This window comes from Pogona vitticeps, chromosome 1 (assembly GCF_051106095.1).
Source record: "Pogona vitticeps strain Pit_001003342236 chromosome 1, PviZW2.1, whole genome shotgun sequence".
In the NCBI taxonomy this organism is placed as follows: Eukaryota; Metazoa; Chordata; class Lepidosauria; order Squamata; family Agamidae; genus Pogona; species Pogona vitticeps.
Window position 1 is genome coordinate 78413103 of NC_135783.1, and position 27116 is coordinate 78440218.

General features: G+C 36.6%; 1 protein-coding gene across 5 annotated transcripts in view; it reads right to left on the minus strand.

The window, feature by feature from the left end:
- The window catches only part of ADGRG6 (adhesion G protein-coupled receptor G6), a 110106-nt gene that overhangs the window by 44085 nt on the left and 38905 nt on the right, over positions 1 to 27116 (minus strand). For 2 of the 5 annotated variants that reach the window (XM_072995960.2, XM_072995967.2), the window contains exons 7-17: positions 24731 to 24811; positions 22376 to 22456; positions 14602 to 14687; positions 11877 to 11929; positions 11727 to 11786; positions 7646 to 7788; positions 6618 to 6732; positions 6295 to 6356; positions 5294 to 5501; positions 3885 to 4050; positions 2282 to 2422 (exon numbers count right to left, since the gene is read on the minus strand). In XM_072995960.2, the coding sequence (XP_072852061.2) occupies positions 2282 to 2422; positions 3885 to 4050; positions 5294 to 5501; positions 6295 to 6356; positions 6618 to 6732; positions 7646 to 7788; positions 11727 to 11786; positions 11877 to 11929; positions 14602 to 14687; positions 22376 to 22456; positions 24731 to 24811 (1196 nt within the window). Of the gene's footprint in view, positions 1 to 2281; positions 2423 to 3884; positions 4051 to 5293; positions 5502 to 6294; positions 6357 to 6617; positions 6733 to 7645; positions 7789 to 11726; positions 11787 to 11876; positions 11930 to 14601; positions 14688 to 15114; positions 21063 to 22375; positions 22457 to 24730; positions 24812 to 27116 lie in introns of those variants that run through there. The other 3 variants (XM_072995946.2, XM_072995950.2, XM_072995962.2) reach the window with 2 other exon arrangements.

Here is a 27116-nt window from a genome sequence, read left to right on the forward strand (position 1 = left end):
TACAAAGTTACAGTGGTGCCTCGCTTAACGATTTTAATTGGTTCAAAAAAAACATTGCTATGTGAAAACATCGTTAAGCGAAACACCATTTCCCATAGAGATGCATTGAAAACCAGATAATCCGTTCCAATTGGAACGGATTACCATCCTTAAGCAAAAATCCCCATAGGAAAAAACGTTAAGCGAAACCCATTGAAATGCATTGAAGCCTATTTCAATGGGGGAAAAAATTCACAGAAAATTCAAAAAGACTCTGAACAAAGCCAAATTAAGTTAACGAAGGTTTTATTAGGTGCACTAACGATTCCAAGCATTTTAAACATTTTTTAAATATTTTAGAATATTTTAAAAATAGCAAAAACGGGGCTGTAAAAAAAAACGTTAAGTGAAACAAGGGGACCTAAAACTGTCATCGTTAAGTGAAGCATGGTCCCAAAATCGTTAAGCGAAAATCGCCCATAGGGAAAATCGTTAAGTGAAGCACAAGATCACTCTGAAAAAGCCATCGTTAAGTGAATTTTTCATTGTACGAAGCAATCGTTAAGCGAGGCACCACTGTATTTGTAATGCAAGAACTAAATATTCTACAGAGATTACTGAGTGTATTTATAAAAGTCGGTTATGGTGATCCGCCATGATAGATTACACTTGTAATATAATGTTAACTAGTTATGTGCCATCAAGTTGGAACTGACTTATAAGATCCCTAATACGGCTTTCACGGTAAGTGAGATATTTAAGGAGTGTTTTTACCAGTTCCACTACCACTACCCCAGTGAGTTTCCATGGACAAATGCAGATTCAAACTCTGTTACACCTATGTAAATATTTTGGTGTTCTGCTCATGCAATGAGGATTGTGCAGTTCAATTATGCAACCTATTGTACAGTTCCCATTGCAGCTGATTGCATAATGATCTTGTGAAAGTGCTCGGTGAATAGCACTTCTGCCTTGTCAGGATTAGAGCTACCACTTTCATAACATCGAGTTCCAATAAAAAGTATAAGAGTGTAATACATGTAGACAAAATATTACAGAGTTTTGTGGATACAAAGGTCACAAAAAGGATTTATAGGAAGCAAGCAGTTTATTAAAAAAACACAAAGCTTTTTTACTTTGACAAAATTTCCTTGCAATATAAAATAATATTTTTCTGGGACTCCTCCAAAATTCTTTTTCGTATTTTGTAGATAGTAGACAAAAGACAATTTATATGCCTTCAAAATCATGTACTTATGATCAAAAATTCTCCTATTGAAACTGAACTCAGTGGCACAAGAATTTTACTCCAAATGTAAAATATTATTATTATTATATTATTATAATCAACAGCCAATTATTAGTCAGTCCTACTTCCCAGTGAATATATAACGTCCTATTCATTTATTACTTCTAGTTGTCAGTCTCCTTTTCCTTTGGCACCAGATTAACATCTTCCTTATAAGGTACTGTTAGTTTCTCATTACCTTTCCTTGCTTTTAATCACAAGTGTCTTTTTTTACTTTATTATTTTCAACTGCACAGATACCAGACTTAACACAAGGGATCTGGAGTACAGTAGTAGGATGGATGGCGCTTTATAAAAACAGGATTTCTGACACAGACCCTAGAGCTCAAAAAGTCTCATGCTGGACATCAGAAAAGGTTAACTCTTTTTCCATCAGTAATAGTATTAGGCAAAACTGTTATCTTTTGTCCTAAATATAGCTTGTACAAAATACATTTCTGGTGCAAAACTCAAGGTAATTTTCGTAAAATATATTTTTGACACAAAAACATTTCTGTGAAGATTTGCCAAATAATTGTCAAAAACACACAATGCCTCCTGTAATCTCATCTAGAAAGGAAGTTTGACATCTTTTGCTCTCATTTGTATGAAGGAGATACTTGAAGAGCAACACTCCTCATACAGAATCTAGTGCCTGTCACCCAGAGCCAAGAAATACAGAGTGGAATGAAAGTAAAGCAAGATGAGGTGAAATGGAGTTTGAAAAGCACACTTCTATTATGAAGCACTTGCTGACCCTGCTGGATTTCTTTGTACCTGCTCCCCAAATAGTGCATAATTCAATTTTCTCTGAATAGAGCTATCCTACACTGCTTCTGTTTCACTGCAGAATGGTTTCACTCTCTACCCCATTATTCTGAACACAACTATCAATAATCTCACTGGCATCAACCAGATGAAGTGCAAAATACTTTTTTTTGCAATACTGTTAATGGACTAATTAACTCATCTAAAGGAAGATGTTAATTTTCATTGGAATATGCTTTTGCTTACCTGAAAGAGTCCACTTTTATTGAAAAAAGTAAACTGAGCCCTGGATATAGCTTCAAGATCTTCTTGGCTTAAATTCTTTAATAAACTTGGAGGCAAAACTACTGAGGCCAGAGAACTTTCTTGGTTTTTGTCAAAATCAATCTGCAATACAAAAAAAGAGAAAACTTACAACAAAACAAAGACGAAATACATTTTCCATGCTAAATGCATGTCTATGCTGATGAATATGAATTTATTAATTATTAGTCAGTAACAGATTTGTTCTGGAAACTGTGAAATTTTTAAGGTTTATCATAATAACCTCTTTCTGTGCTAGTTCTGCGTCACACAGCAGTAGCGAGGCAGAAATTTTGAAACTGAAAGCTGATAAGTTCAATAGTTGAAACTAATGTTAGTATTAAAAAACTTTTCTGATTGAGAATTTTTTTTCTATTGCCAAGAATCTGTTCCTGTATTTTTGTAGTTCACATGTGTTTACTGCTATCATTTCTTTTATAAATTGTCACTTTGTATGCTGTTTTTTTACATTTCTTGTGTGTTGCCAGAGTGAACAAAAAATATGTAAAGTTAACTTAAAAGTAACTTAAATAATATCATTTTTATATGGGGTTCTGATGCATTGTCTCTTTGTTGTTGTTTTTATTGTTGTTATGTATAGTCAAGTCAGAGTTGACTTATAGTGACCCTAACAGAGTCTTCAAGGCAAGATATTTAACGAGTGGTTTTACTAGTTTAACATATACCGCCCCCCCCCAAGTGAGTTTCCCTGGCAGAGCTGGAGAATTGAACCGAGGCCACCTTCTGAGGCCTAGTCTGTTAATCTATCCACTACACCTCACTGAGAACCACTCTGCCACTTACTCATATGGTATTTTGGAATGGCCTTCTCCTTTTTTCCTGTTAGCAACTTTGCACATGTCCTTTTGGATGAGAAAAGAGCAGCACAAACAATAAAATCAAAACTGCATTTATTCATAAGATCATTCCCTATTTGCATGCGTGGCAAACCAGTGTAAAGCACACACAGAGATCTAGAGTTACACATCAGAAGTAAAATGCTCCTAATAAAATCTTATGTCTTAGAAGATGAATGGTGGTGCTTGTATAATAATGAAATAAAACCTATTTAGCAACAAGAATGTAGCTCATACCCTGGAAAAATAACTCAGGTTTCCTTCTTGAATATTGTTTATGTAATCTAATGTGAACAATAGGGCTATGTTAATTTTATTTTGCTTCTCATTGAAAAGGATTTAATGAGAAGCCATGAGGGCTGTGGGATTCTGGAAGCTGTAATCCAAAAACAGAAACGCACCCCATGTCTGGAATAAACAATTACTCCCCTCTGCACTGAGCATATTTGCTGGGGTGCTGTACAGTCATAATCTTTTGATTGAAGTTGTGTTCTCTGTGTCTGCTTCTTTATTTCAGTTGCTACTGAAAGCCTGAGACACCTGTGCAAGCTGGCAGAAAAACTACAGCAGGCAGGGCATGTAATTGCATTGACAATCTCAATATTCCATTGGACTCACTGGAATTTTGGCCCTGTCCATAACCCCTGGAGATAAGTCTGTATGTTTATATGAAAACTGGCAACCTTTACCTGGAAATCTGAAGCATTGTTTTGGGGACCGATACTGAAGGAGGAGCCATTGAACAGAGTTGAATTCAAAGATGAAACACCAAGTGCTAGGTTCCTTGATGAGATACTCATGGAGGGGCCTGAAAACTGAATTTTCAGTGCTAAAGCATCAATGGTCTTTATAGCTCTAAAATCAAGCAGAACATTACATTTTAAATATATATTTGTGAAAGTCCTCAGAATACAAGTGCCATGCCAACATCAAGAAGGAATTTTGCATTTTTAACAGTCATCTGTTCTGCCTTCTACTTTTCAAAATGCCATCAAAGACTGGGATATGAGTTATCCAGATATACTGTGTTTCCCCGAAAATAAGACAGGGTTTTATATTAATTTTTGCTTCAAAAACGCATTCAGGCTTATTTTCAGGGGATGTTTTTTTTTCATGTACAACCATCTACATTTATTCAAATACAGTCATGGCATCTTCTTCTGGTTGCTGCACAATGCTGCACAACAGTGGATGGTGGGGTTTCACTTAATTGGGGTTTATTTTGGGGGTAGGGCTTACGAGCATCCTGAAAAATCATATTAGAGGTTATTTTCAGGTTAGGTCTTATTTTCAGGAAAACAGGGTATATAGGAGCTTATCTCGTCCTGAGATAGATCCTTTAAGATCAAATGTGGAGAGGGGTCAAAGCCAGTCAGCTGTACCTCTGACTACCGTATTTTTCGCTCCATAAGACGCACCTTTCCATAAGACACACCAATTTTTTAGGAGAAGAAAACAGGAAAATATAATCTGTTTTCTTCGCTCCATAAGACGCACAGACTTTCCACCCCCGTTTTGTGGGAAAAAAGTGCGTCTTATGGTGCGAAAAATACGGTAATTTGCACTGTATCTTCAGTGCCAGGAGAGTGAAAGAGAGACAGACAGTATTTCCTTCACAGCAGCTTTCCTCTTTGTAAACACACATTTTGTGTGTAAGGACTTAACAGATGCCCCTGGTGGTGCTTGTTTTTTTATTATTTTTTTAATATTATTTTGTAACAATACCAAACATCTATAATGGCATATGTAGTAAAAGGCACATTAAAAACTTGAGTGACATATTCAGAGCTCTCAATACTGCTGTTGCCCAAGCAACCTCAAAACCAAAACTGCCTCTTTAGCTGCATCATGATTCATGTATGAGACTTCAGGACATCTCCTTCTTCTGAGTGTATTTCTATTTAGTCAGTATTAGTTTGTTAATTTCAGTAGGCAATTTAACTGAATTTCAGCAGAGCTGTTTTGTGCTTATATCTGTGAACTGTAAATATATTACTAAAGTCACAGATAATGTTGCAAACATATCAGAAAGCAACATAAATAGCCAAATGTTCTTGTAAGCCATTATTCTACTCTTTATCATTTTAGATATACTTACTCAGAAGATGATGCTGCCAGGACACTATCAGAACTGGTTAGAATATTGGAAAATATTGTGACCACAGTAGAACCCAGAGATTCATTAATTTCTTCATCATTCACAATTTTTTTGAGTTTCTGGATGACATCATTGACTTTGTCTGAAGTCAGCTGCTGCCCTTCTCCTGTGAGATTCAGAAGCTGATTGGCAATATCAGCTGCATTTTCTGAAATAACATATACAAAGTAACAGAAATCCCAGTTAAAGTCCCAAACAAAATATCCTTTATATGCATGCTTAGAACAGAAATTTATTTATTTATTGCCCCTGTTCAGAAGCGAGAAACCTTCTGAGGTTAGGGGGCTGCACTGCCATCCAGTCTCCTCATGCTATATTCCTTGCTACAGCTGTTGCTACGAACTGGCAGGAATTTCAGCAGCTCTCTAACGAACAGATGGTGCTATAGTTTTTGTCTTTTTTTTTTTTTGGTCTGATATGGTTCTAGAGCATCTCCTTTCTCCATCATCTGGTGCTAGAGCAGTCTCTCTGTTCCATAGAGCCACACAACACTGCATGGCAGAAAATCCATTTCCCTTCTAAAAGCAATTACAGGAAGAGCAGGGAGAAAGTGGCATGATTTTGGTAGTCGGAATGGCGGTGAGCAGATGGGTTCTCAAAATAGGCAGAGGTGCTGCATGTGGCTTGTAGAATGCCCAATGTCCACCTTTGCTACAACGTGCTGAGAGGAATATGGACTAGGCGTCTATCCTGACCTAAACTGTAAACCAGCAACCACATACATGTGTTTAAACTGAAATCAATGAGATTAAAACCTAATGAGCACTACATAATTAGGTGTATTCATAACCACTAAAATTGATGAGTTTAAATGCATGTACATCTATGTTAGATAGCGGCTTCAGCTCTAGCATGAAACTCCATACTTCAGCAAAGCATGCAAAAGACCAAATAATAATTCAAAATTATCCTGAGAATAGAACAAATATCCAAACACTTGCCTGTACAGTTTCTGAGGTCAGGAGCACTCCAGTATGATGTGTAATTTTCCAGGTTAAGAAAACTAGTAGGAAAAATAAAATAGGCATTACTCTCCTAACAACACTGTTTAAAAGAATAGAATTCAGACATGCTTATGACATCACATCATAGCTCTGTATTTGCAATACTCCCTGCATCTTCTGCTTCTGCATCTAAAAAGCACCACCAAAATAACTAACATATTTATACAACTCTTTTGTGTTTTATCACCATACAATTGCATTCCACACTGTTTTTCAGCTATCTCTCGCTACTAAGCAGCTATTGATCTCCAAGCTCTTACCATGTCCTTGATGCAGTTTGAGTGGTACTGCCATGACAGAATATGCTTTCAGTCACTATTGGTCTGGTATCTGGCCAAAAGTAATTTGAAGGATTTTCTTGGTTCTCACATTTTTCTACAAATCCATCCAGATTTTAGAAGATAAAAACACACAACAATTCTAGATTATAATACAATTGTTGTACTTTTATATGCAAATCATTTTAGCATACATACGGCTACTCGAACCTGTAACTGCAAATTAGTAACTGGCAGGCATTGATACACTGACAACTATAATGTTCTGCAGGCATTACAGAATTGAAGTTCTGTGCTTTCCCTATTGGAAAGAGGTCTCAAAACCCAGTCGAAATATGTATGTATATATGAGAATCTTCTCAAATTCTTAACACCTAATCTGATAAATATTATGTATCTTGGTTTTTCAAACCAAATTTGAAGTTTGTCAAATTGCTTTAAATTTCCTCACTTTCTAGTACAGAAAATTGGGGTAGTTCAAAATGTTCTGTGTATGGAGATAAACAACTGTTGGGAGATAGATTGTGTAACTCAGTTAATACAAATTAACTAAAATCCTATTTCCATGGGCTGCACCCTGTGTATAATGAATGCAGTAGATCAGTGATATTGGATACCCTCACTCTCTTTCTAGCCTAGTGTTGTCAAGTTCACTCTCATGTTTACCTACAAATATTCCAATAATTTGTAATTCTTACATTTCAAAATAATAGATATAAATTCAAAGCACAGTACTTATGCCTATGTACATGTCTGATTTGAAAAAAGAACAAATATACTAATCCTATATAGTGATTATATAGGATTCAACCCATTAGAATCATCCCAAGTACCTGCTCTCTCTCTTTCTCTTTCTTTTATTCTGTCATATGCATGCATACATGTGTGCACACACAAACACAATGGCTCATTCTTCCTTTTATACTTTAATACCCCCCTTTAAGGTGCTGTCTTGCTTGCTTTCTACACAAAAGCACAGAGGGAAGCAAATGTGAAGATTCTATTCTTACCAACTGGATGAACATCCACTTTCTGGAGTCTCCAACCATTTCCCATAGTAGCATTACTGCTTATGAGTTTCTTCTCAATTGTCTGTTCTTCTAAACTTACATTGTTTGTAGAATTGTAAACCAAAAGAGCCCGGACATCAAAACTACAAAGAAATCAGTCCAGTTACTGAAAATATAAGCTACCGATTTCATCTTAAAGATAATTTATGATGTAGAGCTTGATCACAGCATTTGCTTTATATCATTCATCAAATATAAAGGAATAATATTTTTACTCATGGACTTACCACCATTGAGGAATCAAATAAATTACAGTTTATGTTGTTTTTTATGTTTTGCAAATCCTATCTTAAATTTTATGATTTCATTGACTCTCCTGTTCAGACATTATATTGAGCCACAAGTCAGTGTGTTATGAGAACAAACTGAAGCAATGCTTGTGTTTTCTCTCCTATCTTTTCCCATGTGGGCGGGAGGAAGACTTTGGAAACTCTCACTTCTTTTATAGAGAGGGCAACTCATGTTGTCTAAGCCTAAACAAACAGTGGTTAATCTTAATGCTCAGTGGAAAAAAGTGGCTTGCTTTTTATAACCTGTAGTTAAGATTATTTGCAATATAGGGTTAAGATTAATTGCCATGAGAAAGTGATCAAAAAAGACAGCAGTATTATTAAAGCTCATCTGCTTTTATTTCAGTTATGAATACTTTTCTCAATTCAGAAATCAAACCATGTCTGTTGTCAATGGACAAAATCCTACCAATATTTCTGTAAGGTTTGTACAATTTCCTGTCAATAAATTGATAAGGTGCTGTGCTATGTTTCAGAAATGTTCCTGGCCATGCACTCAATTGTGCACCTGAGATTTATGCCAGTATCTCATCACTTAGTCACAATTAGCTACAGTAAACTTACATGAATACTATTGGTGACATTTGCTAAACTTCTGTGGTATTCGTCATTATGTTTTTAATTATGAAGTAAAAACAAAAAACAAACATAACAATAAGAGATCAGTAACAAAGTAAAGAAACTCACTGATGAAAACCCTGAAGCATAGCTATGTCTGTGTAACTTGAACTTGCACAAGTGGTTGTGAAATTTACACTAAGCATTTCTGCAGGTGCAATTGTGCAAGTAGTTTTGCAATTAATTGTGCAACCGTGCAATCAATTGCACAAGTGGTTATGAAATCCAGTATACAACCATGCAGTTAGACAAGTAGCCTGCCCGGGCATAACAGCCCACCAATTTCCACACACATAGCCAAGTGCAACAGGATTTCAGCCATTGATTATAATTCTTATTAGGTAATTGTTATTCCTTGTGGAACATAGCAGAAAAGGGTAAGGAGAAATGAAGAGTTGGCATTTAAGTTCTAAAATGTACTAGACTTAGAAACTTCACATACTGTAGGTATCTGACAGTGAACAAATACAACAATTATGTACAGAGATGTATGTATTAAATCTCTGGAAGGACACAAATCCCCATTTTGTTTCTGGAGAAGTCAGATTCTACCACGTTGGAATTATAGAGTCCCAAGGACAAATGTATCTTCCTTTTGATCACTGTCTGAATGACTAGAAACATGAAGGGGGCTCTTAATAAAACCGAGTACTTCTACTCTTCAATTCCTTTTATTGTCTAAAAATAATAACTAAGAGGATCATCATAAAAGATGAGAGGGATAGATTCCATCACCAAGTACTCCAACCCACTGTTTGGTTCACTTTTTATTCTCTTAATAATCTCTTACAGTATGTTTCCTGACAGAAAAAAATGTATTGAAATTTCAGTACATTTTCCCTGGAGAGAACTGGGGTATTACAATAGGAAAGAACTTTTCTCCAGTTATAATGTACCTCATTTCAGAAGGCCAGGAATCTTACAAACACCTTCCTCTCAAGATAATCTTAGTGTTAAGGGAAGTTCATAAAGGGCAATTAGTTCTAGACACTTTAGGGTCTAAAGAAGGATCACACTGAATTCAGTTTGGATGGCTACACCTACCTTCTAAGCACACAAAGCCTGGCAAGGTTTTTTCTCCTTCCTACTGAATGACCCTGATGTACCACATTCAGTACCAAGTTTATTTTATTTATTTATTTATTTATTTGTTCGATTTTTACCCCGCCCCTCTAGACAATGTCTACTCGGGGCGGTTTACATCAGTTAAAACAAGTTAAAAAAACATATAAAATGCATTTATACTAATTAGTGCTAAACAAAAGGTTTCCAAGATGGTGGTATACAAAAAAGAAAAGAACGGAAAAAAAAAGTTATGAGGCAATGTAATTCCCCATGTTAATACTCCCTATTAATACTTAATTTATTGTACACAATAAAATCATAACCAAATTAGTTATTCTTCCATTTAGCACTTTTAGTTCAGAGTGTGTAGTTTTTCTCCAATTCTGTGTTAAATATAACTGATTGTTGGCTTTTTGAGCGAGTTGTGGTAAATCAGTAGTAAGAATGATCATTTTTAAATATAAGATTAAACACAGATTGTGAGAATTCAGTATCATAATCAAGTAGAGCAGATGAGAATATTTATTCAGCTGGTAAATGACACTGAAATTCAAACATTATAAAGCTGTTTGCAAAATATAACAAGGAGTCCACACAGGGAAACAGGGTAGCTGTCAGGAAGATACATCTCTTGCCCATGTAACCCAGTATTGGTTATATGACTACATGTATGATCTGTAGAACCTTTCAATGAAAAGCAGCAGCAGGAACACAAATGTGTGGCATTAGTGTGATGTCAAAAAAAGGGTATGGCACCAATGAGTTAAATTAAAAAAAACATTCATGTGATACTTGTGTTAGAAAGTGTGGAAAAATCAGCACAAGGATAATAATTCACTGCATCACCCTTTCAACTCTGCTCTGTAGTGGGAACAACTCACTGGGGAACAGCAAACTATTGAGTTGGGAAACGTAAACATGGAGATCACCACCATAAGAAAACAACAAAGCATCAGGCTTTTATTTAGTCTGTTAAAATTGCATTGTCACATTGCAGCTGATAAAGTATCTCTTTTTGTTGTTACAGGTGTTGGTAAATTTAAGTATTTTGAGACCTGCAAACATACATCTGTCATCAACATGTATGACTAATACATTGTAAGCAATTTGTACTTTACATCACTTTGATGTAAATTACCAAGTGATGTCAGATGACTAAGATACTTTTGTATTTCATTTTCCTCTCCTCTTCTTGAGAGCCGAATAACCCAAGTTACAACCTGTTTTTGAATAATTAGCTGAGAAAATTGAGAAAGTTAAAGAAAAAGAACTTGCAAAGTGATGAATTTGGCATTTTGGCTTAGATTCTCATATATGTCATAAAGATATATATTTATTTTTTGTTGTTGTTTCAGCAGGACTGGAGTTGTTTCCCTTATTGGTCTAGGACAAAATGATTCTCGTTTTCTTGTTACTTTCCTTTTTATCTTTGTTGTACACTACTTTGACATGTACATGAGAAGTAGTATAGTAACTTTTTCATTAAGAAATAATAATAATTATGTAATTCCATCCTGTTGATGATATAACATTTGACTTCAGACCCAGTGAGTCTTTCCTATCCACCCTCCCTGCAATGTGCCAGCTGAATAGAACTATTGTGGTAAAACATCTTGCACTCATTTCCCAGTGGCACAAGAATGATGGAGGATACATATTTTTTCTGCAAATGATGGACACTATGTTTCCTATGTTGCTATATGTGTTGGGGGGGTGGAGCCACAGAAAGAGAACAATACGATACAAGAATCACATGAGTTGGAGCCTCTGGATATTTCTGTCCCACTTCAACGTTACTTTCTATTTTTCCCAGTCAGAAGGTGATCAGATGCAAATAATATGAATCAACCCACTTGATTCCACCCACTTGATTCCTTTGTATTTCTACAGTCCCAGATCAGCAGGAAAAACCATGAGAAATATGTCTCCTGCTGTTACAAGGTAAGTGGCCTGATACATTCTAAGATATATTGTCAGTATCTGCTGAATTTTTTAAAAAAATCCTTTTATTTCAAAGTCCTCATCACAATAATTTGTCATAACTTTACCTTTGAGGATCTATCTCTCTCTTTCTCCTCATTCCCTCTTTTAAAGGACTTGGCTGTATGCTACAAGGAAAAAAAACATAAATATAAATGTCAGAGGGGGAAAAGCCTTCTTCATAACATAATATATAACCTTTTATATCAAGCATTTACCTTATATTGACCACATATACAGTGTAATTCCAATTCTGAAATGTGTGATTCAGCTGCGAAATAGAAGAATATTGTGATATAAATTACATAGCAGAAATTTATATCATTCTTTGTCATCACATTCTCTTACTACATTGTTACATGACCACAAATAATCTTCTGCTTATGATTATGATTAATTTAGATATGGCTTTGTTTGTACTGAATCAAAAAGTATCACATTTTGTCTAACTAAATAACAGAAAACCTCATTCACACTTCATTCAACACACAGGACTCTGCAGTAGCACAGCACCCCTGTGAGTTTTCTTGTTTTGTCCCTATAGTCACTATAGCTATAAAATAGTTCAACAATTTCTGAAGTAAGAATTCACAACCATTGGATTACATAGTATCAACACAGTTATTTAAATTTATTGTATTAGCAAGAAACATTTAGATGAAATATAACCACAGTATCATATTTCTTGTAAGGTTTTTTGTACCTCTTATGTTTTCATACTGATATTAAGTTTTGGAATTTTTGAACTTTTAACCTTTAGACCTGATGCTGCCCCAACTGAAGATGTTCAGGACCCTAGAGACATCTGTTATTAGAACATAGACAGAGACTACCACATTATCTGCAAAGAGATTAAGTAGATATTTTTGTCCATCACACTGCACTCCTCTAATGCATTGGTCTTGTCTCAGTAAGCTAGTTAATAGTTTCAGTGTGAGTCCAAACAAGAGAGGTAACAAGGACAACCCTCTTCAGTCCCCTAATTAATTATTACAAATCGGAATCTATGCCATTAATTCAAATTAGTGCTTTATTATTAGACTATATGTCATGTACACTTGTAAGAAAGGAGCTTTCATGCCTCATTCATCTTTAAAATGAAACTTCTTGTACTTTATCGAATGGCATTTAAAATACCATTTAGGAAACGCCTTAAGATATGCAAAAAATGTTTTATAGAAACCTCCCTAGAAGCCACAAAACCCTAGAGCCTTATTTGATTTAAATTTTTAAACTGCTTGTCATGCAATATAGATTTGTAATCCTCCAGTAGTTTTTTGAGATCAGCCTTTTGTATTGTTTGATTATATAGTTCTTAGTAATGTAAAGGTAGAGGTAAAGGTTCCCCTTGACATTTAGTCCAGTTGTGTCTGACTCTAGGGGACGGTGTGCATCCCCATTTCCAAGCCGTAGAGCCAGCGTTTGTCTGAAGACAGTTTCCATGGTCACATGGCCAGCGTGACTAGACACAGAATGCCATTACCTTCCCACTGATGTAGTATCTATTTATCTACTTGCATTTTTACATGCTTTTGAACTGCTAGGTTGGCAGGAGCTGGGACAAGCGATGGGAGCTCACTCAATTGTGTGGACTCAATCTTATGACTGCTGGTCTTCGGACCTTGCAGCACAGAGGCTTCTGCGGTTTAACTCACAGCACCACCACATCCTTCCTTAATAATACAGGGTGAGTGTAATTGTTACCTCATCTTATGACCTTCAGTGTGGATGAACCTTATACTCTAGGATCCAACAAGCAATGGCATCCTTCAGTCTTGAGAGACTATAGTAACCTGCTCTGTATAGAGATCTTGGAACAGCATCTAGTGTGGCTGAGAAGGCCAATTCGAGAATGACAATCCCTTCCACACTGAAGACAAATACAATCTGTCCCCTGTCCAGCTTCCTGATTTTGCTGGTTTTGGGACTGCCTCTTTGCCTTGGCCTGCTGAACAAGCGTCTCTTCAAATTGGGAGAGGCCATGCTGCACTGCCTGCCTCTGGGCTGAACACTCAGATGCCAAAGTTTCCCATTTGTTGAGGTCCTTTCCTAAGGCCTTCAGATTCCGCTTGCAGATATCTGGCTAGAAGATTTATTGGGGGGGGGCAGAAGCCTGAGTATTATGGAAGCTTGAGGGATGAATCAGAGGACCTTCATCCACTCAGTGGGAATGAAGAAGGCTGATATCTAGAGCCTAGCTTGAAGCCACAAAGCAAAATGCTGAGTTGTAGAGAAGAACTCCTTGACAGAAAGAGTCTTCTTGGGAAAAGGTGGTATTCTTGGGAGGAGATTATTCTGTCCAGGGCCTGGATAGAATAATCTCCTCCCAGAATATTCTATGGGCCAAACCTTGCAGTTGAGGTTTTCCTCCTGCTGTCCAAACACCTGCAGCTGAGTGCTGGCCGGGGCTCCAGCAGCCTTGCTATAAAAATCTTTTAGCTGGGACTAAACATTACCAGTGATTATGTCTACTGGTTTCTGTGTTCCAAACACTGCTTCTTATTCCTGATGGCAAAAGTGATCTGAGAGGACTAAAAACTGGAGTTGCTCATACATTATCCCTCACTTTTATCCACACAAGTTAGGTCTGAAAGAAACAGGAAAGCAATGCCACTTGGAGGGCAAAAAGCTTGCCAAATACTACTCTACTTTCATACAACTGCAGCACTTCTAAAGGGATTAGGTTTAATCAAAATCTACCCTCTTGGAGTATAATGAAGATATGACTAATCTTTTAATCATTCATATATTTTAAGAAGTAGGATATATTTGACATACCGAAAGCAGAACTCCAGAGCCATATAAATATTTCAGAGTCTTCAAACTATAATATATAAGTTCCCAAACTTTTTTTTAAAAAAATGTAGTTGATAAAGTGAAACAAAATGATAATATGCACCTATGTAAAGCATACGGAGAGGGTTAAAAAGCACCCTGACTTACCCATTCTGCAACTGCATATTGGACATTTGATTCTGAAGTGTCTTTGTCATTGTAGACGGTAATGGCAATTCTGTAGAAGAATCCCCCTATGCATTGCAAAACATTGTATATGTTAGAACTATAGCCCATGTTTCATAACTGAGTGAAAATTCAGAAGAGTACTAATTATATGGTTCATAATCACATCCCTCCAAGGTTCCAGTTACCTTCTCGGGGAGGAAAGGAAGGTTCAGCAAATGAAAAGTACAATGCTCTTATCAGAAAGTAGGACTGATGCACCAGTAAATTAGCCAATCAATGAACACCATCACCAAATATTTTATAAAGTCATGATATGTTTCAAGAAGACTGTCTACTTAGCTATAATAGGTTTTTTAAAAACTGCTTCTTAATAATTGTTGGCACTTTTCTTTAATTTCATTATGCCTAGTATTGATCCATTATCATGATGATCGTCTGAGCCTGGTTCTCCGCAGTAAAAGTTAAAGATAAAAATTATTCATTCCTTATTCACATTTTTATAAATCATATCTAATCATCATCATCATCATGTGCCATCAATTCAGACTTTAGTGACTCAAGGTTTCCCAGGCAGAGAACACTGAGTAGTGGTTTTATTATTCCCTTCTAATTTTACATTTAATTAATGTATGATAATTGACTTTAATTAGCCAGTAATTACCCTAAACACCAAGTCTGTTGATGTTTATCTTTTAAATTTTATTTTGCCTAATACTTGACTAATACTTTACCAGATAGTTGACCGACATTTATCGATGTAGGCAGAAACATCAAAATCAGAATTTATAGGATAAGTACTTCTTGTGGTCATTTTATGATCCTGGATAAAGAGTATTTTGTGGGGGGGGGGGCTTTCTGATACCAAGACTTATTTAATAACAATCTCTGTACTGCCATTTCAGCTAGAGTCAAAAGGGACTCAAATATGAAAAATGTTAATATTATTCCAGATTATAACCATGGAAAAAAAAAAACACACAGGGGCTATGTACAAATTTGCATATTTCTAAGAAAGGGGAGATTTGAATACTATATACTGTGGAACAGCAACATTTTCCACAAACTATGCTGCCTGATACTGATCCAGTTTTTATTGTCATTCTTCCAGCCATGAGGCTAATGCAGCAGCTTTAAACCATGGATGGAATAGAGGCAAGTTGGCAACCTCTCCTGCTTCTTTACACTTCTCAACTTAAATCAGGATTTCTATAAATAGAATCATTTCCATGTTGTTGTGTTAGAACTTTTGAAAAATTGAGTAACACAACACTGACCATAATACTGTTTGTTTACACAACTGCATAAGGGTGATCACATAAACATGTTCCACCTTCCTGCCAGCTCATTTGTGTGCACCCAGCCTCCCACTGGCTCCAAAACACGGTGCAAGGTCAGTTACAGTATGTGACTGATCATGTGAAGGGCCCCAGCAAGAAGCTGTTTGTAAAACCACTGTGTAATAGCCCTTGTATGGGCCTTTTTTCCCCTCCAAGTGGATTTATACTTTTATTAAATTGAGTTATAATTCTACTGAGCTTCTGATAAAGTACTAGTTTATTATGTATTTAACAGATCTGTTAATTTGAAAATATAAAATAATGTGAATTAAGTAACATACTGTAAAAGTATGTATTTGGACATGAGCAAGTAGGATGTTCAATGACAGTTGTGATGTTTATCAAGAATGAAGATAAATCTTCTATTATGAAAATAGTACTTTTACTTTTCAGGAGCTTATGCAGATCTTGAGTAAAGATTGTCCTTCTCTGCTACAATGGCCAAAATCCTGTCGCTTAGCACAATAAATTGCTCTAGAGTACGCCCACTGAATCAACAGGAATTTGGTAAGTCAACTCCTGCATAAGTTCCATTGATTCAATTCCTACTCTAATTGCAATTTACTTTAGCACAGTATGTGATGCTCCTCTCACAGTTACTAAGCTGTTGGGCAGAAGGCAGTATCAGGGTCAAAGTGGACATTAAACAAAGAGTTCATTGCTTGCATAACAGCATTTGCCCTGTAGCAACAGTAAATCATGCTGGGATGCCAGATAGAGAGGTGAGGAAAATAATCTACTATGGCAACTAAATGTCCTTGAACACTTGAGGATGCATGTGTTATTGTCTAGTGTCATCCTCAGTGTTTTGCCTTCCAACAAAAGCTGAACTAGCTGAACAGACAAGCTGCATTATACATTGGTTTTCTGTTCTGAATGGAATTCTTATGTGAGTATCACAGCATATCTGCTTAGTAAAAGTTGTTCTCATTCCTAAATTACTGTCACTGGATTGGAGTAAGTGTGCGTGCAAATTATAGTGGTCCTTAATCGTACCATGTATGGCATTATTTGGACATGTACATAGTCAGGAAGTGACTAGTGAACCATTTTCTTAAGGTAAAATTCTACTTCCATTTCAGTGCAATTACATCAGAGGAAAATACAAGGATGATTTAGATTAAATCACATTTAATGGGAAAGCTCTACCATACTACTTCTAAAGCAAAGCTGAAGAGTTTTACTATCCACTGTCTCTATGCAAAGAATGAAAATAAATTTCATAGATGTTAGTACAGAAGCTATAACTTTCTTGTGACTCTCAGGAGACTATAAAATGTAAAAATCAGAAAGATTCAGAAGATACAATTATTCTTAGAAAATATTTGCATGTCTTACTAAAATGGATAACTGTTGTAAAATATCAGCAGATAAACCAAGAATTTAAAATCTTGTTTTTAAGCACAATTGCTAGGGGTTGCTCTTGTTTGCATTGTTCAATTTGTTCCTAATTTTTCAACTCTCTTCTGTATATAAACAAAATTAAAATAATCATTGAGAACATCTGTGGGATCTCAATATAGACATGAATGTAAAGTAACACTTATGGCATTCTTACACCCTGTCCCATCATTCACTAAGTAATAGGATGGACAACAGTCAGGAAAAGTATACAGAGGGTCAATTGTGCAGTTTAAAACCCCATGGATTCAGCACATTGATAGGGGAATTTTACTAGCCTCTTTTGCTCATGGGAGTTGGTGCACTTCCAATCCTCACAAGGAAAAAAATGGACTTCCCGTTTATTTGTTTATTTTTTCCTCTATAAATATATGTCTGCTCTGAATTTATCCAGACTCCATAAACTAAAATAATGTCCATGGACAAAACAGGTGAGTCATTGGCATCTGATAGTTACTGTAGTCTCCTCAAAGTTCTTGAAGTTAGTAAATGGGTTGGTAGTGATCGGAATCACATATTAAAACTCTGATAATTCTTTCAAAAATTGTATGAATTGATTTCTGATTAAGTTCAATTACTGCAAAGGCTCCAATACTACAGATGAAGTCTAAGCTACCCCAGTTATTCTAAACCCACTTCTATCAAATCTAACTTTATATTTTAACATACTGTGCTTGACCTCACGTCCACATGGGCAGCCCCAGTCAATGAAGGAGTTACACAAAAAACAAGACAAAACAGATTCAGGAGAGCTGCTGCTATGACTCAATGTTGTCTTTTGGTTTGCTTCAGATACCACACCGGCCACAGCATTTCCATAAGCTGACACTTCCACTGAGTTCTGAACTTCTAAGTTAGGATGGAATGTCACTCCAGTCATAGTTTCTGTCCTATTCAATGTGTTTTCATTAAAATTCTTAATTGTTTCAGCAAATGGAAAAGACTGCGATATCATATCATTTACTGCTGAAAATGCTATTGGTTCAAAAAAGTAAAAATTGTTTACTGTGTTTTCATAGCCCAAGGAGTCTTCAAATGAGGGAGAAACTGACCACATGTATGATTCAGTAGTATGGACAATACTGGAAGACCATATTTTGTTAACAGAACTATCAGCAGGTTTGCTAATATACTGATGTAATTTCCAAACTGATTCTCTTTCTGAAACAAATGCTTCTATATTCATCCTAATACTTCTATCATCTACATCAAGCATGTCCGCATGATCTAGTTGAAAGGAAGAGTTAAGTTTGCTTTTTGCATCTTCTGCAGGTTGCTCTTCCTTGTCAGTCAGAATACTTTTATTCAGTGGGTTTGTCTGTATGCTTGTGTCTTCACTCCATGAATAGCCAAAGCCAGGAGAGTATTGATCTAGGCTATTTTTCAGACCTTTCGAAATTAATGGTGTCGAAAACATCAGCACTGTTGAGTGGCTACCAAATTCTGTGATTGCTTTGATCTGGGGTTTATGACTTTGAATATGCAATATCTGTAATGGCTCTGTCTCTAACAACAGGTTTGACATCCCTGGAAAATCATTCTGAAATGAGTATCCTTTAGTTTTTACATATTCAGTCACACTTGTGAACTGAGTTATCCATGTGTCCATATGCATACTTTGTGACATTCCACCATTTATTGGAGATGAAACTGTGCAGATGTCATCCGAACATGAAGACTCAAAGGAAGGTGTTAATATATCAGCATGATAAGGATACTTATTTACTAAATAGCCGACTGGAGTTTTATCAGAAATTTGTTGCGTAGCTAAACTGGCAGTATCATTGGAGACATAAGTGAATGTTACATACAATAAATCAGAATGCAAGGAAGGTTGGATCACAGATACTTCTAGTGAAGTCAAAGGGAACTGAAGCAGTGATGTTTCATTTTTGGGTATACTTGTGTTGTGAGGAAGGTCTAGTTCCGTTTCCAGTTGTGATGCTGTTTCCATATTTTCTGAAATCCTTAATGAGTATATTGAGCTGAACTTCCCTTCACTGTCTTCTGACGGAGAAACAGATATGCTTATTATTACAGCTCTATAGTCCACTGTACTATTATTAGAGATTGTGTTCACGGTGATATCATCATCTAAATCAGCAGGGGATCTGAAAAACGACACTTGCTCTGTTGGAGAAGAATTCAGCTGACTAAATGAGGCCACCCTTTGTTCTGTAGATTCCTTAGAAGGCACTTGTGGTTTTTGACCCAAGGTCCAATAGTTATTTGATGAAGACAGACTATCTACATATTGTGCTGGAAAAGTTACATCACCAAACCCCTGGGTTCTACTGATTTTAGAAACAATAGTGGAAAAAGCAACATAATTATGTGGGCTATCATGTTGATTGTTTTCTGCATGCTTAGCTCCTGTAAGCGTATTTGGTTTTGATTTAATATTTTCAAAGGAATGAGAAGACGTGTAGTTAATATAAGAAATAAATGAGTTTAATTGAAGTTTACCTTCCAGAATTAAAGCCTCCTCCTGCTCTGGGGAAGCTAGCTGTTCAGTAAGAGGCTTAAATCTAGATAAGCTATCTTTTGAAGAAGCCATACTGAAAGTTCCTTGATATAAATAGGGAACAGATGCAGTTTCCTGAATTTCTGATGCTCTCTCTTTTGTTTTGGTTAACACTTTTGATAACCCCTGTAATTCTCTACTGTATTCCACAGTCAGCAGATCTTCTGTTGGCTGAATTATTGTCACAACATCTGGAAACCAGGCTTTTGTGTTTTGTAAAGAGTCAGAGGGATTTCCACTGTGATTAAAAACTTGTTTTTTTAAATGTTCTGAATTATAGTTTTTGATATAATTAAGCTTTGTGGGCTGCAGTTCGCCAGCAAGGTCAAAGCCATGTTGAACGGAATCTTCTTGCAGAATTCTCTTAGTAGGCTCCAGGTAGATGTTCTCAAATGACCTCTTTAGTTCCAGTCTTGAGTCTTCAAATGATTCACTAGAGTGCATATAAGACTGACTAGAATGAGAAGGAAGAGTTTCCTCTGAAATTCCAGAAGTCATGTAAGATGAAATTTCATTCCATGCACTCAAAGACTGTAAAAAGCTGTAAGGAGTTCTATCAATAGGAGAGAATATATCACTCTCAGATGACAGCATCCATTGAGGATCCTCCGAGGGTTTAAAAAGTATGTTCCTGGTCACCAGAGAAGGGAATAAAGTATTTGATATATGATCTTCTAACTGAGATGCCCAAGTCCATATTGGTCCTACACCCATATTTTCACTCTGTTGAAGAGGAAATAACATATTCCTCACATGATCAAGAGGGATACTAGGTACTTCCCTCAGATTACCACTCTCACTTAGTGATCTATTAGAGTGCCTGGAAATATTAAATACTGAGTTCCTCATAGAAGAATTATGGTCTATATTTGCTTGTTCTGTAAAAGGACCCAAGATATTAACTTGTGTTTCCTGTGGAGCAGATGATGAGACCTCAGGGGTTGTCAGAATGAATATATTTTTCCTCTCTGGACTTTGCTCCTCAGTTGATATGGATTTCCTGGTATGAAGAGGCCTTTGTTTCACAGGCCAAACTATTGGAGTTGAAATAATTCCTATGTTTTTGACACCTCTTATCTTTGAATCTTCCTGCCCTTGCAGTAGAGGCTGAGAAGAATCAGCTGAATTTCTCTTGACTCTGAAGACCACTGCAGCAGGAGCTTTCATTTCCTGCAGGTCTGTATACAGTAAGTCATATAGTTAATTAAAAATATTATTGATGAAAAGTAACTTTTGCTCCATCAGATACATTTTAGAGGCTGGATATGCAGGAACTGTGTATCAGTGGGAAGTGCACTGATTTATTTCAAGTCTGTGTCTGCTATTACGTGCACAGACATTGAAAACTCTAAAGAGGTTTTGAGCTAATACATCTTTATTTGATGTGATACGTGCAGTTCCCATTGACTTAAGTGACTCAGCAATATCCATATTCTGGCCCTATGTTTCTAAGGAATGAATTACCCATAACTCTTTGTATCTTTTATTCATTATGAGTAAGATTAGTTGTAAGATACAAATTATATACATAGTGTTAAAACCTCTTAACCCATATGGCAAGGTGGGGTTTTCCCCCCATTCATCTAGACAGGGAAAAGTTATGCTGTCAAAAAATGATTGGGGAACATATAAGCCCGTTGCTTCCCAATGATCCTTAGAATGAAAAGTTTGTCTTTTTCTCATTCCACACTTTTTTTAGACAGGACTTTCTCCTCTCCTCCAAGCAAATGAATGAAATTGTTCCATTAACTTGCCCAGAGCAGTAAGGATGAGAGAGATGGAGAAGAGGAAGATGGAGAGGAAGGATCACAGATATATAAGGGGAGTAATAAAGTGATAGGAAAAATACATCAGAGAAAGTGAAGAGAAACTAAGAAGCCATAAAGCCCCAGAGAGAGAGAGAGAGAGAGACAGAGACAGAGACAGAGACAGAGACAGAGACAGAGACAGAGACAGAGACAGAGACACACACAGAGAGAGATCTTTCTCTTTTTGTTTCACACATGTTCACAAAGAATGTGTGAACAAATGTGTGCAGCATAATGTTCCCAAAATATTTGTGACTAGATCCCCTTTCTTCTCCCTGGCAGCTAATACTTTTTAAAAATTTTTGGAGGAAGACAGTGAGTTTAAAGAAATATGGAAGATTAGAACCATAGAAAAAAACAGAATATAAAGCATGAGCTGCAGACTCTCTGTGGGGCCTACACGGGAAAGTATAGTTCGGATAATTAAAAGAGAATAATAACAATAAAGTCTTTTGCACTCTATATGAATACATCCCATGAATAACAGTATTAAGATGGTCTTTTAAAATTGTTGACTTTTAGCATTAACAAAACAACCGTAACAAAAAGAGATGGATGTCTGAAGTAATTTCTCCTATACAGGAAATGTACTTGAGATCCCTTCTTCAGAATATAGACTGAATTACTGAGCCATATAGTAGCTTAGGAACATAATGAAGAAAATATAACAATGAATTTCTTACCATTGGTTTGTTTATCGGTTCTGTTAGTATCAGTCATGTTAGTGGTGACAGTGGGTGATGTAATGATGCATTTTACAGTAGCTGGTAACAAACATGAGAAATAAGTGAATTTGTAGGGAACATGAATGTTAATGAAAATGAGGAAAAAAGGAAATAATGCAGGAAAATGTGACCCTGAAGTGGAGAGCAGTGCCTCCTCAATTAGTGAAGACATTACTCACTCCATATACAACTTTTATTTACATAAATAACAGGTGGGACCTGGGTCTGCCTTGCCAGAAAGGACTAGCTGAGGCTAGTCCTTTCTGGCAAGGGTGGGGACCCTGATCTCACTCAGCCATTTTCAACTGGGGGGGTGCTTTATGGCTCCCTGGGGGACCCTGGCATATGTGAAGAGGGCCACAGACTGGAAACAATTCTTCACACACCACCTTCTTCATATGCTATTCATGGATTGTACTGCAGGCCACCAGTGCAAGCTCTACACGCAGCTCTCCTTACAGTCTCAGGCCAGTATCCTACTGCAAATTACCATGTATGGAACAGAAGGTGCAGAAACAGCTGCAGCTATTTGGCATGGCAGCTGTCACGTGCCAGTTGATGATCAGGTTACCAACCAACACTCAACAGGCACCTCGCAAACAGCCAAGGCTATCTCCACAACTTCCATTCTGTGTGCTATTTAATTTAATAGGCCCCAGTATTCCATTTACTTCATCTACTTGGCTTTATCCCAGAGTCAAATTACACAATACATTTAGCATGACATTAGAAGCAGAACTCTAATGTCTATTTATCTATCATAAGTTTTTCAACCCCTCACGTGTTACAAACTACAGTGGGGTCTTGACTTGAGAACTTAATTCGTATTGGAAGGCGGTTCTCAAGTCAAAAAGTTCTCAGGTCAAATCTGCATTTCCCATAGGAATGCATTGAAAACCATTTGATCCGTATCTGCTCTTTTGCGTCCATAGAAACTAATGGGAAGCTGCTATTCTGCCTTCGACCACTAGAGGGGGATATTTTGTTTCTTTTTTTTTCTTAGGTCAAGAAAGGTTCAGGGAAGGCAGGGAAAATACAGTCCAGGCAGTACCAGGCAGTCTGAAGACTCCCAATCCACTCTCTAAACGCTGGGAGGAGTGAGGAAGCAGACAGGCACCCTTTTCACTGGCCAACAGTTAACTGAAAGTTCAAATTTTGCACTTTCCCTGCCTCCCACGTGGTTATTTTCAGTTCTTAACTCAAATCTAAGTATGTAAGTCAAGTCAAGATTTTCCTATGAGAGTGGTTCTTAAGTCAAAATGTTCTTAACTCGAGTCGTTCTTAAGTCAAGACCCCACTGTACAGTGATGCCTCGCAAGACGAGCACTTCGTTTTACGACGAAATCGTATGATGAAGTCTCCTGTGGGGTTTTTTCGCTTTGCGATGATCGGTTCCCTGCTTCGCTAACCAATTATCGCAAAACAACGATTTTCGTACAGCTGATTGGTGGTTTCAAAATGGCCACCGGGTAAAAAAATGTCCGCCTGCTGTTTTCTGGGATGGATTCCTCGCTGCACGGGCAGCGAAAATGGCTGCGCTATGGAGGATCTTCACTGGGCAGTGAGTTTCAAGCCCACAGGAATGCATTAATCGGGTTTTAATGCGTTTCTGTGGGCTTTTAAAAATCACTTTATGATGTTTTCGTTCTACAGCAATTTCGCTGGAACAAATTAACATCATAATGCGAGGCACCACTGTATTTTCCTTTGTTTTGTGATCGGTCATTAGGTGGTAAACATAGCTTGATAAGAATATAGTTCTGGGTCTAGCTCACCAATCTATTTATATATCGTTAGCTTATATTTGTTATTTTTCTGAGTGCTTCTGTTTGTAGAGTCATACAGAAATACACCAGACAAATAAACCAGGACAGGCTAATCTTTCTTGTTCTGACTGAGAAGACTCCATATTCTGAAACTATCTGCTCCTATTTCTTCTTGTATTCACAATGGACATGAATAGACCTTCCAGTAATGATAATAAACCTTTTGGTTAACCCCAGCAATAGAATTAAAATTATATATGGCATCACTAGCTGTGTAAGGATTGTCCTTTTCAGATGTGAATATTAACATACAACGTTTGAAGACTGATGATAGACATTCTGTAAATGTCTAAGAAGGTGATTGTCCTTATACAGGAAATACATTTTATCTTCTTTCTCCACCAATGGGACATAATCAGCGATTTTTGTTGCAGTAAAATCAAATTCCTTTATATAATTTATGAAGTATATAATAGTATTGATATGCTGGAAAGAAATATAACACCTTAGTAACATAACAAAGAAAATGTAACATTGAATTTCTTACCATTGGTTTGTTTATCGGTTCTGTTAGTATCAGGCATGTTAGTGGTAACAGTGGGTGATGTAGTGGTAGAATTTACAGTAGCTGGTAACAAAGATGAGAAAGATGTGAACTTATGTGGAACAAGAATGTTAATCAGAATCGGAAAAATGGAAATAATGCATGAAAACATGAACTGGGAATAGAGGGTTTGCCTGACTGAACAAGTTACACAATACACAAATAAATGTTTCTGTGTTCAGTCTAAATCTAAATTTAGATTTAGCCACACATTTCCAAACAAGCCTTATTTGCTGACATGGAAAATGGAAGTAATATGGATCCATCTTTATAGGGTTTTGTAAACATGAACAATGTGACTTCAATTCAATTTTCTGTTTAGATTCGTTGGATCAATGAAATTTAAATAAGTGTGAACTTACCATTCATCATTTGATTTAATAGGTTTACTCTACCTGGAATTAGCAACTGGATCTAGGCCTTTATAAATCTTCCCTCACCTAAATAATACAGCTATATGTTTAAATATGTCAATCTTAAACACATTATTTGACTTAGTCTTGATTATTTGAGGTTTAAGGCTTAGGATACAAACAGACAAAATAACTGCATGAAGTATCTTTTGCTGAAGTAACAGGTGCAATTTGGTGAATAGGCACATTGTGAATCACTTAATCTTAAGACAACTAAACAATTCCCCCCCCCCCCAACCAATATAAACATAGCCATTATAGGCTACTCAAGTAAAGCTTTAAACAAATCCTTTAAATTCTGTTTAAAAACAGAATTAAAATCAAACATGGGTATGTTTGTAAGAGGATATATTTTTCAAAGTATTGCCCAGAATTCCCACTACCATTCAGAGAAGAACCACACAGAGGATTGAAAGGTTAACACAAAGGGGGAAACTACATTGTTTGAGCCAGTGCAAAAATATTAATGTCCAGCGTAGCCATCTTCAAGAAAACAAAGAAATTTGAGGGGAAAATAAATTCTTAAAGAGCACCTGGTTCTCTCAGAATACATTCTGCATCATCTTTTGATTAACAATAATATTCAGTATTCAGTGCCAAGATAGGGACAGAAAGGGAGGTGGGAAGGAAAGGACCTGAGTAATTGAGAGGTCTGTCTTTCAATTAAGCACCCTGTTGTCACCAAATAGGATGTTAATTTGAAACTAATGTTTTACTCTCCTTTGTTCTCTGTTTTTTGTTACTTCTGATTCACCTGACCAGGAACACTGGAAGAGTTAAGTAAGAGAGAAGCTCTTTGCTAAGTAAGAGAGAAGTTCATTGTGGTTCATTTAGCCCACTGGTTCTTAACCTTGGGTTACTCAGGAGTTTTGGACTGCAACTCCCAGAAGCCTTCACCACCAACTGTGCTGGCTGGGGTTTCTGGGAGTTGCAGTTCAAAAACATCCGAGTAACAAAGGTTAAGAACCACTGATTTAGCCTTCTGATCCATTATCCTTACAACCAACACTCATTCTCTCAATCAATCCTAATTGCACTTCCCAGCCATTTACTTTAATCCTCCCTTAAACCATTTCCTGATCCCTCTGCTAGAAGTAAAGTGTCATTACAATTCTTATTTCCTTGACTGTCTCTACTTCCAATAGCAACTTGGATGTTTAGACATATCTATTCATTGCCCACATAATCACAAGGTAGGTGTGTGTGTGTGTGTGTGTGTGTGTGTGGGTAACATCCATTATTGTCCCTCTTCTCCCAAAATAAATTTTAATGGCACAAAAGGCCCTATTTTTCCATAATTCTGTAGGTTACTCATAAAGGGGCACCTGTTTGATACCTGTTTGTTCTATAAAAACTGCTCTAAAATAACCAGAGGAGGGATATCAATTTTTACATAGAGAAAAATCCTTTTTCCACTTGCATGCATGAGCATGCCCCCGTCCTTGTATCCATCTGTCCAAAATTTAGTAGGGCTTCTTTATCCTTACAAAGATGGCAATAACTGCATGTTTCATATAATTCTTGCAAATAAAGCAAAAGCCCCCCCCCCCAAACATACAATATAGGAACTCAGAAGAGTTCACACAACAGCTCCTTTATTTATTTTTGTGAAAGTTATTACTGTATTTATTTAATCATGTATATAAGGTCTGGCATATCTAAATCAAAGCTGGCAAGTTTTGTCCTCCAGAAGAATCTTGAATGCCTAAAAATTAGTTTGAATCATGGAAAAAAAATCCTGGGAGTGATACATCTGAAAGTTGCCACTACAGTATATTCCAAATCATCACATCTGATCACAACTAGATCTTGTAGTTTGTACACACTTCTACCCTCTCATTCTTGTGTTTCAGCTCTCTTCTCCTACCTGGGAGTAAACTCCCCTGAACACAATGAGACTTCTGAATAAATATACA